Source organism: Notothenia rossii (genome assembly GCF_949606895.1).
Source record: "Notothenia rossii genome assembly, chromosome: 4".
Lineage (NCBI taxonomy): Eukaryota > Metazoa > Chordata > Actinopteri > Perciformes > Nototheniidae > Notothenia > Notothenia rossii.
The window spans coordinates 21,093,124-21,108,461 of record NC_136902.1 but is presented as its reverse complement, the minus strand read 5'-3'; the positions used below and the strand labels follow the sequence as shown (position 1 = coordinate 21,108,461).

General features: G+C 41.0%; 1 protein-coding gene across 6 annotated transcripts; it reads left to right on the top strand.

Annotated features, from left to right (window-relative positions):
• The first annotated feature begins 3 nt into the window (after positions 1 to 3).
• On the top strand, positions 4 to 14,995 carry LOC307036285 (E3 ubiquitin-protein ligase HUWE1-like). 6 transcript variants are annotated; one of them, XM_079676450.1, is made up of 32 exons: positions 4 to 86; positions 1,512 to 1,581; positions 4,669 to 4,709; positions 4,872 to 4,941; positions 5,671 to 5,769; positions 6,299 to 6,505; positions 6,618 to 6,770; positions 6,868 to 6,930; positions 7,058 to 7,135; positions 7,268 to 7,315; positions 7,399 to 7,567; positions 7,650 to 7,750; positions 7,969 to 8,119; positions 8,209 to 8,336; positions 8,423 to 8,563; positions 8,686 to 8,791; positions 8,952 to 9,059; positions 9,148 to 9,249; positions 9,413 to 9,493; positions 9,699 to 9,805; positions 10,206 to 10,383; positions 10,650 to 10,741; positions 10,820 to 11,040; positions 11,177 to 11,234; positions 11,356 to 11,532; positions 11,678 to 11,923; positions 12,208 to 12,341; positions 13,628 to 13,740; positions 13,824 to 14,006; positions 14,142 to 14,358; positions 14,454 to 14,576; positions 14,692 to 14,995. In XM_079676450.1, the coding sequence occupies exons 4-32, from the start codon at positions 4,897 to 4,899 to the stop codon at positions 14,978 to 14,980; spliced, it is 3,918 nt and encodes a 1,305-aa protein (XP_079532576.1). In that variant the 5' UTR covers positions 4 to 86; positions 1,512 to 1,581; positions 4,669 to 4,709; positions 4,872 to 4,896; the 3' UTR covers positions 14,981 to 14,995. The 6 variants fall into 6 exon arrangements, with proteins under 6 accessions (XP_079532576.1, XP_079532577.1, XP_079532575.1 ...); XM_079676451.1 differs by having other exon boundaries at positions 7,969 to 8,128; positions 10,820 to 11,022; XM_079676449.1 differs by having other exon boundaries at positions 7,969 to 8,128; positions 13,827 to 14,006.
• Positions 14,996 to 15,338: the final 343 nt, after the last annotated feature.

The window sequence follows — 15,338 nt, the reverse complement described above, 5'->3', positions numbered from 1 at the left end:
AGCAGCAGCAGGTAATCTCGCGAGATCCAAATTATCCTACCACTCGCTAGTGCAAGATGGAGAAGCAAATGTAACACGCATTCGAGGTAAGCGTTAAGACTTATTCCACAGTATTGACGTGTGTTTTTGCTATCTGTTTCATTCATTTCACTTCCTTAACAACGACCATCGATGATTCACAACCGTCATTGCCACCCAAGTCCAAAAAACTAGTGGGTTTTAATTGTAAAGTACGGATCCTCTGCTATGTAAACCGCCATTTTTAATTTAGCCATGATCCCACTGATAGAGCATTGTGCGGAGCAAGGCTAGCTAGTTAGCTCATGCGAAACACGCAAATAAACACTCCACACACATACACACACTTATGTTCACTGTGTGTGGGTATGTGCCCCTCTGTACAAGTCAAAGCGGTACCCTCGTCCAATGCCTACTCCCTTTCCTCGGGAATCATCGTACAATAAAATAAAATGTGTTTCAGTTTGCAGATATGGCTTAATCTGCCAACGTTAGCCATCAAAGTAACTAACAGTAGCAGTTTAAGCTAACGGGTAACCTAGCTAACGTCATCTAAATAGCTTTTAACTTTGCTAACGATAGCACCGCCATTGATTTAACTGCGTAACGTTGGGTGGCTACCTCAATAACATTGACACACAATGTGAGTTCATTTTACACGGTCACAACTAAGCTAACCAACTAGTGAGTAATACACGAGTTAGAAAATGTGGTAACGTTACTCAGACTAAGCTAACGTAAGCTAATGTTATCTTTTACGAAGCGTTGTTGTTTGTGGATGTTATAATTCAGGGATTTAGTACATGTATTGACTCGGTATGCATTACAATGTCAAAAATGCTTACAAATAGTGACGCACATCACATTTACATTTTTATATGAAAAAAAAAGTAGTGATGCATCGCAGTGAAATCAGCCAACAATTATTTTTATGTAAATCTGTCAGCATCCGCTTTGGTCCTTGTCTTCCTATCACTCAGTGACCATTGCGATGACATGACAACAAAAGGCGTGAACTTGTTGCTAGGAATGCTGCATACTGTGTTGGTTTATCCTGTAAATACTGGCTGAGTGTATTCATTCATACGGCTGAGTGTATTCATTCATAGTAGGACCTTTTTAATGTTTGTCTAAGAATGTACCCAATATATGGGGCACCTACATTAATTGTATGTATATCTGGCTTGTTCATAAGACATTCTGAATTTAACAATCAGTTCGCTTGAGAAGCCATATCAAAGACAAGTGTTAGTTGGGATTTGAAAGTGTCAATGGCAACATGTTAACAATATGTAACTGATTACAAGTTACACTTTAAACTTTGCTTATCAGTCAGCATTATCAGAGTATTTCTTAATGTGGTTGGTTTGAAAGTTACTTTTTATTTTCACCTCCGTTGTTTGGTGTGTACACCTGTCAGTAAAGGTGTTTTGCCTATGACCAAGTGTATTGGATTTTCTTTTATATCTGATCAGATTTTTCTTTTGTTTCAGATAGTTATAAGACACTGCAAAGCAAGCTGAGGATGAGGGTGATCAAACTATTGAACCAAAGCAGTTTCTGGTATGTAACTTTTTTTACTGTTTATAGACTGAAGTGTTTTTCTGAATTGTTTCCACACTAGAAGTTGCACTGAAATTGGGTATATCAGAAATATTGTGTTCAGTAATGACATTTTAAATTATTCACATTCATTATAATAATGAATGATTGTAAAGCTTATTTTATTTCTTTCATTCCATTTTAAAATGTGAACTTGTATTTCTCTTTGTGTGTTCTTTATCCATCCAATGTGTCAGCTGTGGTTAGTGGTTAGTTGTAGTACAAAATGGTGTCAAATTTGAAAATAAATGCATTTTGTCAAGGAATGAATCAAATACAATATTTTACAGAAAGAGTAAACATTCTGTGGATTATTTGTTTTACTGCTACTGAATAAAATTGATCATCAAGTGCATCAGTATCGGATGAAGATGGCCTTTTTGACATAATTACCATATTCCTTCCAATATTATAATTAACAGCTTGCATTACATTCCTGAACTTGTAACAACTCAAAGTGTGAATACAGTTTTTTTCTGAGGCTCTAGTGAATCACATACTTAAGGGACTGTTGTGGAAATAGTGTTAAGATATTATGTAATCTACAGCGGTAAAAATTACGTTAATGGGTTACCATTCATTAATACATTTTTTCTACCATCATGATGTCAAGTAATTTTCAAATTTGTCCTCCTAGTTTTTTTTTTAAAACATGGCTTTGAATGTGTTTTATTCATAATTTTAATTTTGGGGGCAATATTAGTGATCTTGTCCACCAAATGAAACGGCTGCTATTTAAAATGTCAAAATGTACACCCCCAATACAGGCCGATTCAAATATTGTGTTTTCGGTATTGTGCATAAGCCTAATGCCAAGCTGAGATGGGCATTATAAGTCTATTGCATTTGATGCTTACCAAACATAACTGAAGAATTATCAACAGTAAACTTAATAGTTACCAGTGTCATCACTAGGGAGCTTTAATCAGTTTATTGTTGGCTTGTTAAGTCACCATATATCCTCCAGTTTGAGTAAATATGCTGTTAATGTGGGCTTCCATTTGAATGATTTTATCAATACTGCTGCTGTGTTGATGCATTGTGTTTGATTACTCCGTTTTTGGTGGTTCCTTGTTCACTATCATGTATACGTTTTACCACAATAAGTTGCATGTCTATTACTTGATATGCACATAGAAAATGCATGTTCCCATGGTGATGTTGGCATTTCTGCACCTAATAGATTTAGATGACAATTACGAAGAAATATTAAGTCATTTTTAAATGTATTATCGTGTTTTTGGTCATTTGCTTAGGGTGTTGTCAGTTGGAGACCTGTGTTGATCATACATGTTAAATACTGCATAAAATAGTGAGGTGTTGCGTTTCATTTAGGGCCAGATGCCCTAACTTAACATGCACTGCATCGATAAACAGTGGCTACTCATTCCCTGTCGTAACGTTATTCACTTTTTGCACACTACCCAGAGTCATGATGACTGTGCCAACAGCTAGTGCCTATGTGCTATGGAAACAAGCGCGGATACTCTGAAAATATTTTTAACGGAGGGACGAACACACTCCTTTAGTTAGCCGGTAGTCAATTTGCCTGAACGAAAATAAAACTATCAGGATCACGTTGTACCCGTCCGACAATGATTCAGCGAGTTATTATGCGTTTCTGCTTGCTATTCAACTAACGGCAGCTAGCTTGCTAGCTAGCGCGTGCTACGACTGTCTAGCCGAGAACCCGGGTAAGAGCATTTACAAAGTAATGATACCTGCTTCAACGTTCTAGACACACACCAATCTGCCTGTCGCTGGTGAACGAATAGTGTTTACTGTTTCGTTTTTACTTGAAGCAGGGATGGTGCAAGAGTGGTGAGTGCGGGCTTATTTTGAGGCCTGTGCAGCCCCGACCTAAATTAGTTAAGAGTCAGCTCAGGAAAGCATGGTGAATTTGTGAGATCTGAATTGACAGCTGTGGAACAAATGGTGAACACGGCTTGAATGTTGGTTAGCCACATTGTATGTGTCTATCGTTGTGCACTCATGTATTGTTTGTGACTTTGTTAAGTTTTATATTTGGTCGTATGCAAATGCTTTAAAGTATTTCGAGAGAGAATCGTTTGCTAACGTTACCGGTAGCTCAGTGTTAGCTGGACAGGGGCTAACGTTCACTCCGTAGCAAACGTTACTGATCGTTTCTTTGGCACGTTGAATATCCCAACGGTTTTTTTTGTAAGACATTTTGTTAGCTAGTGACCAAGGAAACCAATTTTGTCTGTGACTACGGACGGCAGACGATCATGTATGTAGTGACTTGTTAACAATAGGTAAATAACGTTATGCTGTTAGCAGGTTGACGTTAGCTTGTTAGCTAGGTAGCTATAACTTAAACCTGTCAGCGTCAAGTCACTCGAGTTGGAGAAAGAAAAGCATAGAATGGGCAGTGAACTGTTTTTTTTATTTATATATATATATATATATATATATATATATATATATATATATATATATATATATATATATATGTATATATATATACACATACAGCTCGTATCACATTTACGAGACACTTTAGACAATGGGTTTAGGACATAATATGGGGCCTCATCTGATTTAATTAACTTTGTGTCGTATGTTGCTTGTTAGCCACCAGCTAACGATCTGTCTCAGTCTGCGTTGTGAATATCTGTAGATAATATATGTAGATAACCACATTTCGTATCGTTATCACATTGTAACCAGTGATTCTGATCAGTCATCAATGAGCTGATATGACCTGATTTTTAAAGTAATATGCCAATATCCTAACCTTTGCTTATTGTCTGGGGGCTTTGTCATAATACCAGATTGCTAACTGACAGTGTAGTATGTTTACCCACTAACTATACATCATGTATACATTTCCATTTATAGTCACAACAATAAAGTGTTACGCAACATTGTATGGATTGGATGCTCTCCAATTAATTGACAGTTGTACCTACAGCTCTCTTGAAAACCATCATTTATTTGAAATTGAGGCATCTTAAAAGTTAAATAAAATTCTTTTTATTTGTGGAATAGTGGACACTGTTTCATTTTTTTGTAATTTTTTTGCAGGTAACCTGACTAGAACATGCTGTATTGCCAAATTATTCTCTGTAAGTACATTTCACAATTCAAGTTGTGTAGATATATCTTTTTAGATGTTTGGATATTGTCTTATCTTTATAAATGATACATGTAAGTAGTTCTGTATTATAATACATTGAAATTCAGTATCACAAGTATTTTTTCTGATGTTCATAAATATTTCTCAACAGGAGCAATAAATAGAGATTATCGACAATGAAGGTCGACAGAAGCAAGTTAAAGAAAACTCCTACGGAAGCTGTGAGTATGCTTAATATTTGCTGTGTGTCCATTCCTGGCCACATTATTGCCTAATGAGACCAAGGAAAGCCGATTCCAAACTGTAAGGCATCTACTTGCGCTCAACTATGTTAACCCAATTATTTGTGTGCCTTGACACCTCTCAGTTTAGGGCGCAGAGTCATAGTTTGGCCCTGGTCATCAGAAGGACAAAAAAGTATTCGATGGCAGCAGGGTTATCCCCTACTTGGGGTTTTAAAAAATTGGCCATAATTGTTTTGATGAATATAGATTTGAATTGTGTTTTTGGCCACACTCTTAGCAATAAATACATTGCATAATATCGGCCATTTTCAGGTTTAGGCGAAATTATTGGGGCTGCTAGACAGGTAGTTGAGCAGGCAGGGATTACAGACGCCAATGATGTTTGGGCATTCAGCTCTAGGGACAGGCTTGCTATATGTCAGGGGTGCGACCAAGTACCACAGCCCTGTTAGGCTTCTTCTCTGGACTGCAGCCACACATTCAGGGATGTTTTCAACATGAGGAGCAATAATCTTCAACCTCAATATCATGGCCAATCATGTTCATTTGATTGTAAGAAGCTAACATTTTGATTATTCATTTTCCATTATATGAACTGAGTTCACTTAAGAGCATTGCTCAAGTGTGTTGATAGTTTTCTATATTCCTATGTGGTCAGTGCCCTAACAACTGACTAACCATTTTGTGCTCTTTTGGGACCAACAGCCTGCTGACTGCAGGATTCTAATAGAGAAGCTCAAGGCCTGCAATGATGAGCAACTATTGGTTGAACTGCAGCACATCAAGACCTGGAATATTGGCAAGGTAAGCCTCAAAGAAAAGAAGGTGTGGCATCTCCCTCAGTCTTTCTTTGGAAACCTCTCTTAACAATACATTTGTTACATCAGGGTTCCTAGCTCAGTCAATGATTTTTTTGAATATCGCAGACATGAGTGTTATATTTTGGGAATATGATAGGCAGTGGGACATTTCTAAGACTGTATAAACTAAATTGTCTTTTTTCAAATGCTGGGCCGAGGTTAATGACCACAGCTTTCTCGACATTTAAGGTCTGCTGATCACATAGAATAACATTTTAAAGCATATACAGGGGAGTGGTTTTCAGCAGTTTTATTTAAACATTGTTGCTTCATGTCACAAGTGTAAAATCTATTTACTGTAACCATTAGAAAAGAAAACAAGCCAACTGGGATACACATAGCATTTTACAGTAGATAATAGAAATTCATCCATTCCAAAATCCTTCCTTATTGGAAATAAGCCCCCTCTAAGGATATTAAAGCATACTATTTACTTGATTGATCTCTGAAGGTTCCTTGTTTGTCTCCAACAGTGTGAGCTGTACCACTGGGTGGATCTACTGGACCGCTTTGATGGCATTCTGTGTGATGCAGGCCAAACGGTGGAGAATATGTCATGGCTGCTGGTGTGTGACCGTCCTGACAACGGACAGCTCAAAGCCCTGCTTTTGGCAGTGCTCAACTTCACAGCCCTGCTCATTGAGTATAGCTTCTCTAGGCACCTCTACAGCTCCATAGAGGTAGGCTTGAGTGTAGTACACTCACCACTAATGTTTTTTTTTTTAGACTGTATATGTCACAAAGAAAACAGTAAGCAGCTCCCTAACTTTAACCCTCTTTTTTATCTTACAGCACTTAACCACCTTGTTAGCGTCATGTGACATGCAGGTGGTCCTGTCTGTGCTGAACCTGCTCTATGTATTCAGTAAGCGCTCAAACTACATCACGAGACTAGGATCCGACAAAAGGACGCCTCTACTGGCCCGTCTGCAACACCTGGCTGAGGTCTAGTGAATGCCATTGTTTTCCTATGTCCAAAGTTCTTGCTGTCCCTCGAGAGAAAGAACTGTGTTGTTTATATTCTCTTTGTTGTCCTCTGTAGAGTTGGGGAGGAAAGGAGAATGGCTTTGGCCTGGCTGAGTGCTGCAGGGATCTGCTTATGACGGTAAGAATTTTTAATAAGTGATGTTTAATAACTATCTATAAATTAGTATAATGTTTTATTATAACAAATTAACCACTCTTTTCAAACAATCTTCCCTTTTGATGCTGCCTCCTGATGATACATACAGAAATACCCGCCCAGTGCCACCACACTGCACTTTGAGTTTTATGCTGAACCGGGCCCTGAGGTCAAAGTAGAGAAAAAGGTAAACCATGACAATCATTAATGCAATCACTATGTCATTAAAAATATATTTGTGTCATTTGGGATATTTTGTTGATGACTCAACTTCCTTCTAAACTTTTCTGAACCTCCCTTTTTTTTTTTTCTTCACCAGACAAGTAGTAATACACTACACTATATACACATCGAGCAGCTTGACAAGGTACAGTCAGATACGAATTGTTTCATTACCAGTTGATTAATAATACCTTGGGGTCTCCATCTTACACATGTTGTGTGTCTCAGATTTCAGAGAGCCCATCTGAGATTATGGAGTCGCTGACGGTGATGTACAACATCCCAAAAGACAAGCAGACGCTGCTGTTCACACACATTCGTCTGGCCCATGGTTTCTCAAATCACAAGAAGAGATTGCAGGCTGTGCAGGCCCGTCTACATGCCATCTCTATACTGGGTGAGTAAAAGTCATCTGAAGATAAAGCAACAAAGGGTTTTGTTCCAAGTTTTAACTTCTGACGTTTTCTGTTTCCTTGCAGTGTATTCAAACGCACTCCAAGAGTCAGCCAACAGTATTCTATATAATGGCTTGATAGAGGAGCTGGTGGATGTATTACAGATTACAGACAAACAGCTTGTGGTAAGAAAGTAGTTTGCTTTTGCTGCTTAATGACAATGTTACTTCACTAAATTCCACATTAGCAGTTACATTATATTTGTAAAATGACATCAGATATCTTTTGCTTTGTCAGACTTTTCTTAATGTGTGTATTCTCTACTGTCTAATGCAGAACTATCTTCAAAGTCTTTCATTTTCAGTTATGTCAAAGTGAGACTGAAATGTATTTTGTTCTTTAGGATATCAAGGCAGCATCTTTGCGCACTTTAACTTCGATTGTCCATCTGGAGAGAACACCCAAGCTTTCCAACATCATCGACTGCACTGGCACTGCCTCCTACCATGGCTTCCTGCCAGTGTTGGTGCGCAACTGTATTCAAGCAATGATCGGTGAGAACAGTTAAGTGTGTGACACAAAATCAAAATAGGACAATTCAAATGGAAGTTTGGTTGGTAACTTTTGAATTTTACTTTGGTAGATCCTCTGATGGAACCCTACCCGCACCAGTTTGCCACTGCACTCTTCTCATTCCTCTACCACTTGGCTAGCTATGATGCTGGTGGGGAAGCCCTTGTGTCTTGTGGCATGATGGAAGCTCTCCTGAAGGTACGTTCTGGTCCTATGGATTCTAAATGACCAAATAAAGTTGTTTTTTGTTTAATTAAGTCTTCCCTTTTAATGATCTTTTGTAGGTTATCAAGTTTCTTGGTGATGAACAGGACCAGATTACCTTTGTGACACGAGCAGTGCGGGTCGTGGACCTCATTACCAATCTTGACATGGCTGCCTTTCAGTCCCACAGCGGCCTTACCATTTTCATCTCTAGGCTAGAGGTTGGTTATGCATTTTGGATTTTCATTCGTGACACAACAGCATTCCACTAGAGAATCCCTGAAACGTCTGCCAAAGATGTGGTCTCACTCATTCTTCCATCTTTCTCTCGATCTCTACGCAGCATGAGGTAGACCTGTCGAGGAAAGAGTGCCCTTTCGTCATCAAGCCAAAGATGCAGAGGCCCAGTACAACTGTCGAGTCTGAGGACATGGAAACTGACACGGAGAGTAAGTTATTCATTCCTAATATCTATGCAATGTTGTCACTGTTATAAATGATTAAGTCTATTCTAAAAATGCTAGGCTATTAGTCTTTTGCCAAGTTAGAATAGATTAAGAAGATTATCCTGGCTGTTGTTGATTTGCTTAACATTATGATTTCTTACAGTGTCAGAAGTTGCCATGGACAGCAGCCCTGGACCATCCACATCTTCTGGTTCCAGATCAGAAACGGACCAGAAAGCACAGGGCAGTGCTGCCAACGCACCTCGTCCAGGTAAATACAGTAAACGCGCACAAACAATTACAAAAACACTTTCCACTAATGTACTCTATAATCACCATGACACTCTATGTCTCTCTAGGTGTGCAGTGTATCCCCCAGAGGGCAGCCCTGTTAAAGTCAATGCTAAATTTCTTGAAGAAAGCCATCCAGGACCCTGCCTTTTCTGACGGTATTCGCCACGGTGAGTCATTGGCATCCTCTTACTTGTTCTATAGGCTCAAGCCTTGTGTACATCTTATGTATTCATGGTAAACGGATTCAAAAACAATTGCCTTTAAGATCTATTGTTTAATTATGCAAATTTTGATTTCTAACTTGTCTATGTGCGATCTCTTTCTCTCCAGTAATGGATGGGTCCTTGCCTACCTCACTCAAGCACATCATCAGTAATGCAGAGTATTATGGCCCTTCACTGTTCCTCTTAGGTGAGTTCACAGTAGCACTTCAGAAAAGCTCTTTAACTGCTCTTCTGACTTAGAAGTGAGAAAGTGTTCTCACTTGACTCGGCAGATGCAAAGTCATATTCAACTTGGTGTCGACTGGAGAAGTGAATTGAATGTTTTGACTTGGCATTGTTTTGGATTATAATCTCTTTTTTAAATGTTTCTTGTCTGTCCTTCTGGTTTATAGCGACGGAGGTTGTGACGGTGTTTGTGTTCCAGGAGCCATCCCTGCTCTCCTCCCTGCAGGATAATGGTCTCACTGATGTCATGCTGCATGCCCTTCTCATCAAAGACGTGAGTTTCCTCCACTGCCCCTGTGTGCTACATGTTCTGCCCGTTTCCTCCTTTTTTCTTGTCTCTTGCTGATATTGAGTTAAATTGTATTATTGTCTTGTCTATTTTTCTTTCTCTGTCGAAGCGCATGTATTGAATTTGATATCTGAAATTGTTAGTTAAGTTGAAATACTTCCGATTTGTGTGGTTCATTGGCTGACCCAGGTTATGGTATGTTGTTTCAACGACCTAATCATCCTGTTATGTGAAGAAGGGTCACAATGAGAGCCTGCATGTTGATGTTTAGGTCTTTAACGGGGAAAGGGGAAATTAGCTCATTCTCACTTTCCCCCTATGACATTGTTTTTTTGATTTTGTTTATTTACTCTAATTGCATATTCATCAGATCTCTTTTTTCCAGGTCCCTGCCACCCGTGAGGTGTTGGGTTCTCTTCCCAATGTGTTCAGTGCCCTGTGCCTGAATGCAAGAGGCTTGGGCTCCTTTGTTCAGTGCCAGCCATTTGAGCGCCTCTTCAAAGTGCTTTTGTCCCCTGACTACCTGCCTGCCATGCGACGGCGACGTAGCTCGGACCCATTGGGTGAGTCAGGCTCTCTGTTCTCTGTTTGGATACATTCACACCGAATCAGGCACATTCAAGGAAAATGAAAGTTAGCCCACATTCAAATGAATTGGAGTTTTAGTTTTTGGTGCTCAATGGGCCCTTAAAGTGGCGCTCCCACACAACTGCTGTTAACCGCAATGCCTGATTTTAATGTGAACGCATCCTCATTCAGTTGTTTACCCTTGGAACCTGCTTAATTGGAGGACATGTTATAATAATATAATATTGTTTCTTAACTTCAGGTGACACTGCATCCAACTTGGGCAGTGCTGTGGATGAGCTCATGAGGCACCAACCAACTTTGAAGACTGATGCTACTACTGCCATTATAAAGGTAGTGTACCTTCATTTACAAGAAATCTTTTGGCAAATGTTTTGTAGAACAGTTATTAAAGCTAAACCTTTGTTACAGTTACTGGAGGAGATCTGCAACCTAGGTCGAGCCCCTGAGTACATCTGCCAGAAACCGTCTATCCAGAAAGCCGATGGCACTGTGGCGGTGCCCCCAGCTCGCTCCAGCCATGCTGCTGAAGAAGCCTCAAGTGAGGATGAAGAAGAAGAGGAGGCCCTCCACACTTTCAGCCAGCAGCAGGGGGAACCAGAGAGCACCAGACAGTCAGTGCCACTTGAACTGTATGACGCTGAGTTCATATCACACTAGAATAGAAAAACAAGTCTTTACAGACTTCAATTTTTGTTCAAATCAATCGACTACATTTCAAATACTGTAGTTGGTAGTCATTTTCATTATATTCATTTTTGTTTGCAGGGTGGTTGGCACTGAAGAGCGGATACCTATTCCTCTGATGGACTATATCCTGAATGTGGTGAGTGTGGATTCTTGGACCGTTCAATATGGTTCTGATCATATTGTGAGATACTCTCCCTGTGAAGCAGAGCTCACCTCATTTCAGTCAGTCCCTGATTTGTGATGCATGTGTCTTCTAGATGAAGTTTGTGGAATCCATTCTAAGCAACAACACCACAGACGACCACTGTCAGGAGTTTGTCAACCAGAAGGGTCTGCTGCCTCTGGTTTCTATTCTGGGCCTTCCCAACTTGCCCATAGACTTCCCTACGTCTGCTGCCTGCCAGGCTGTGGCTGGGGTCTGCAAGTCTATACTGGTGAGCACAAACAATACATCACTGGTGACTTTTTTATTCATTGCATGTATTAATCAGGAACTTCAACATGAAATTGATGAGGAAAATGAAAAATCAGTTGGCTGAATTGAGACTAAAGCGTTTCCCTTAACGTCTCCCCCCTTAGACTCTCTCTCATGAGCCTAAGGTACTCCAGGAAGGCCTTTGCCAACTGGACAGTATCCTGTCGTCTCTGGAGCCACTCCATCGACCAATCGAGGTGCCGGGTGGTTCTGTGCTTCTCAGAGAACTGGCTAACGCGGGCCATGTCACCGATGCAACGTTGTCCGCCCGTGCAACACCACTGCTCCATGCTCTTACTGCAGCACATGCCTACATCCTCATGTTTGTGCATACTTGCAGAGTAGGACAGGTAAATACGGGTGCATTTCCTATACAACCAGAATTGATAACCCCTCAACCAACCTTGTAGAGAAATGTTATCTTTTATGTTTATGACCAAAAATGACTTAAGTTCTGTATGTTAAAGTTGTCAGCAATAAAGCATGCAGAGGGGTTATTTTTTTAAAGGCCCGGTTTTTCATAGAATTTAGAGAACTATTTAAAAAAAAATTCAAGCTATGGAGGTTTTTCTTCAATTGTACTGTTTCAGAATGGTTCAGCAGATTTACAGGTTTCTGTTCTCTTTCCAAACAGAGTGAGATCAGAGCTATCTCAGTCAACCAGTGGGGATCCCAGCTGGGCTTGAGTGTTCTCAACAAGCTCAGTCAGCTCTACTGCTCTCTGGTGTGGGAGAGCACCGTGCTGCTGTCCCTTTGCACGCCTAACAGGTACATCTCTTGTCCTTTTAGCCCCTTTCTTTAAAAGTTAGATCCGCTGTGACCAGGGTAGGATTTTCACGGCGGCCATGGCCGTCGTAGCCCCTCGGTCTGGCCGTTATGCCCCACAAATAATTGTACGTCCTACGGCCACCATGGCCTGTGTGCCCCTGATACTGTTAAAATCTCGACGTTGCTTTAAAAGCGACAGAACAGTGATTTGTGAACTGCATTACGCTGCGTTCACAACGGACGTGATGCGTATATTCTCATCACTCTAACCGCTGGAGTTTCACCGCGGCTGTCAGCTGTGTTTACTCCTGTCATTCAAACAGGACGCGCTGGAGAGGGGGCAGGACTTATTTCCATGTAAATACTGTGGTGGAAACCAACTACGACAAAATTAACCAATTTTACAGGGATTTAATTGTAATACACGTTTCAAAATGATGCCGAAGTAACTACATACTGATACCGGTTAGTAAAAAACATGAATTAATGCTTTGACAAGTCTGCAGACAGACGGCAGGCGAAAAACCTTTTAAAATGCGTGTTTTCTGAATGGATCAATCAGGCTAAACTAACCTGTAGCTGCTCCGTCCACACTCACAACAACGTCCTAAAGACAGAATTAAAGCAGCGATTGTATTCGTCATGACAGTCTGTGGTTTGTACATGTTTAACTTTTGTCCAGTTTCTGACCAGAGCTGTGAGGAGTTGATTTAAAGACACACTCACTCACTCACTCACTCACTCACTCACTCACTCACTCACTCACTCACTCACTCACTCACTCACTCACTCACTCACTCTTACTTCACTGTGCACTGTTGAACGATGTATGTGCAGAGTTTGACCCTTGAATGCTGTTTCTTCTGCTCTGAAATGGAGTATATTTGTTACATATTAATAGAATTTTAGATTTTTTGATTTGATTTGTGAATGGGAGAAGTAGTATATGGAAAACATACCAAACACTAATTATTCAAAGTAGAGTATTTAATTTTATATACGGTAATACTAAGCAGGCATAGGCCTATATGATATCATGTTTGACATTATTGATATTAAAACAGTGATTTGTTTTCCATGTCATTCGTGTGTTTTTCTTATCAAAAAGTGAAGTTATTTATTTGTAAGCTCCAAATCCAAATGTTTCCCTCAATGGCCTTTGTGCCCTGGCATGTGGCCTTTGCGCCCTGAAAAAATGTGTAACACCAAAGGCCAAATGGCCTTGCCCCTAAAATGGCAAAATTCCAAGCCTGGCTGTGACTCTAACACCTGCTTGTGCTCAACAGTCTGCCTCCAGGATGTGAGTTCGGCCAGGCTGACATGCAGAAACTGGTGCCCAAAGACGAGAAGCCAACGAGCAGCACTGCAACCACTGCAGCTTCTGGTTCCAGGAGAACCGGTAATTTAATCATTTCACTTTGTTCATCAAATTCCACCATGTCCCTGGAACACAACTTCAATCTCCTCCTCCTACCTATCCAGCAGATTCTGAGGCGGTGACGGTGGATTCATCAGCCGGTGGGCTGTTGGAAGGCATGGGTCTAGATGGGGACACCTTGGCTCCCATGGAGACGGACGAACCCACTGCAACGGACCCTAAGGCCAAGTCCAAACTTACCCCAGCTATGGCCACCCGCATTAAACAGATTAAACCACTCCTCTCTGGTAAGATACATTCTTTCAGACACAATCCCATTTTGTTTCAGTTTATAAATGAACAGATACATCTTCAATATCAGAATGTCTTAAATTGCCTTAAATGCCCATGAGGTCTCTCACTAACTTTTTGTGTATTTCCAGCTTCATCTCGATTAGGCCGGGCTCTGGCTGAGCTCTTTGGCCTGCTGGTGAAGCTGTGTGTGGGGTCTCCAGTGCGCCAACGTCGCTCCCACCATGCCACGAGCACAGGAACCACCCCCACGCCTGCTGCCCGGGCCACTGCCTCTGCCCTGACCAAGCTCCTCACCAAGGGTCTGAGTTGGCAGCCACCACCCTACACACCCACCCCTCGTTTTAGGTAAGAGCCCTTTGTATTAACTTAACACAGTTTTTCATTGTTAAATGAGCTTGGCACACAGAGCTGACCTTTTTATGTTTTTTTTTGTCTGGCAGGCTGACCTTCTTCATCTGCTCAGTGGGCTTCACATCCCCCATGCTGTTTGATGAGAGGAAGTACCCCTACCACCTCATGCTGCAGAAGTTCTTCTGCTCTGGAGGTCATGATGCCTTATTTGAGTAAGTCCCTTGATGTAGTGCATATCAGTCAAAAACACATTTTAGTATTCATGTGCTTGCTTAAGTCCACAACATACGAATGTGTATTTTAAACGGGAGTTTTGCTTTTGTGCAGGACATTTAACTGGGCTCTATCGATGGGTGGGAAGGTGCCTGTCACTGAGGGTCTGGAACATACTGATCTACCCGATGGGACCGGGGAGTTTCTGGATGCCTGGTTAATGCTTGTGGAGAAGATGGTGAACCCGAGCACTGTGCTGGACTCACCCCATTCCCTGCCAGCTAAAATGCCTGGAGTCACACCCACCATGCCCCAGTTCAGCGCCCTTCGGTTCCTCATAGTCACACAAAAGGTAAGTTTCCACTTGCTAGTTCATTCAAATGATTATTTTGCTTCTTGCTGATAAAATAGATCAAACTTGAGGTTGATGTGAAATCAAGTTACATAACGCAGGGAACACCAGGGAAATGGGAAAGATGGACTCTCTAAGGTACCCCCCTGCTCCCTTAAAAAAAAAGATTGTTCTCTATTGTACCGTACTTTTCGGACTATAAGGCGCACCTGAATATAAGCCGCAGCAGCTAAATTGAATGATGTGTCCATATATAAGCCGCACTGGACTATAAGCCGCAGGTGTTTTAATGTTTAATTACCAGTAAGGGTTCGTGCACAGAGGGGATTGTCGGGAAAGATATGGCTGTTTGAGGAAGCTCCCATTTATTAACATTTCAACAAGTTGCATATAGCCTACAGTAGTACCA

What these genes read in the sequence shown, in the direction of transcription:
- LOC307036285 (XM_079676446.1), top strand. Translation starts at nt 4,897, where the DNA reads ATGAAGGTCGACAGAAGCAAGTTAAAGAAAACTCCTACGGAAGCT. An exon ending in TGGACTATATCCTGAATGTG is followed by an intron (nt 11,235 to 11,355) that starts GTGAGTGTGGAT and finishes TGTGTCTTCTAG; the next exon opens with ATGAAGTTTGTGGAATCCAT. An exon ending in ATACTTGCAGAGTAGGACAG is followed by an intron (nt 11,924 to 12,207) that starts GTAAATACGGGT and finishes CTTTCCAAACAG; the next exon opens with AGTGAGATCAGAGCTATCTC.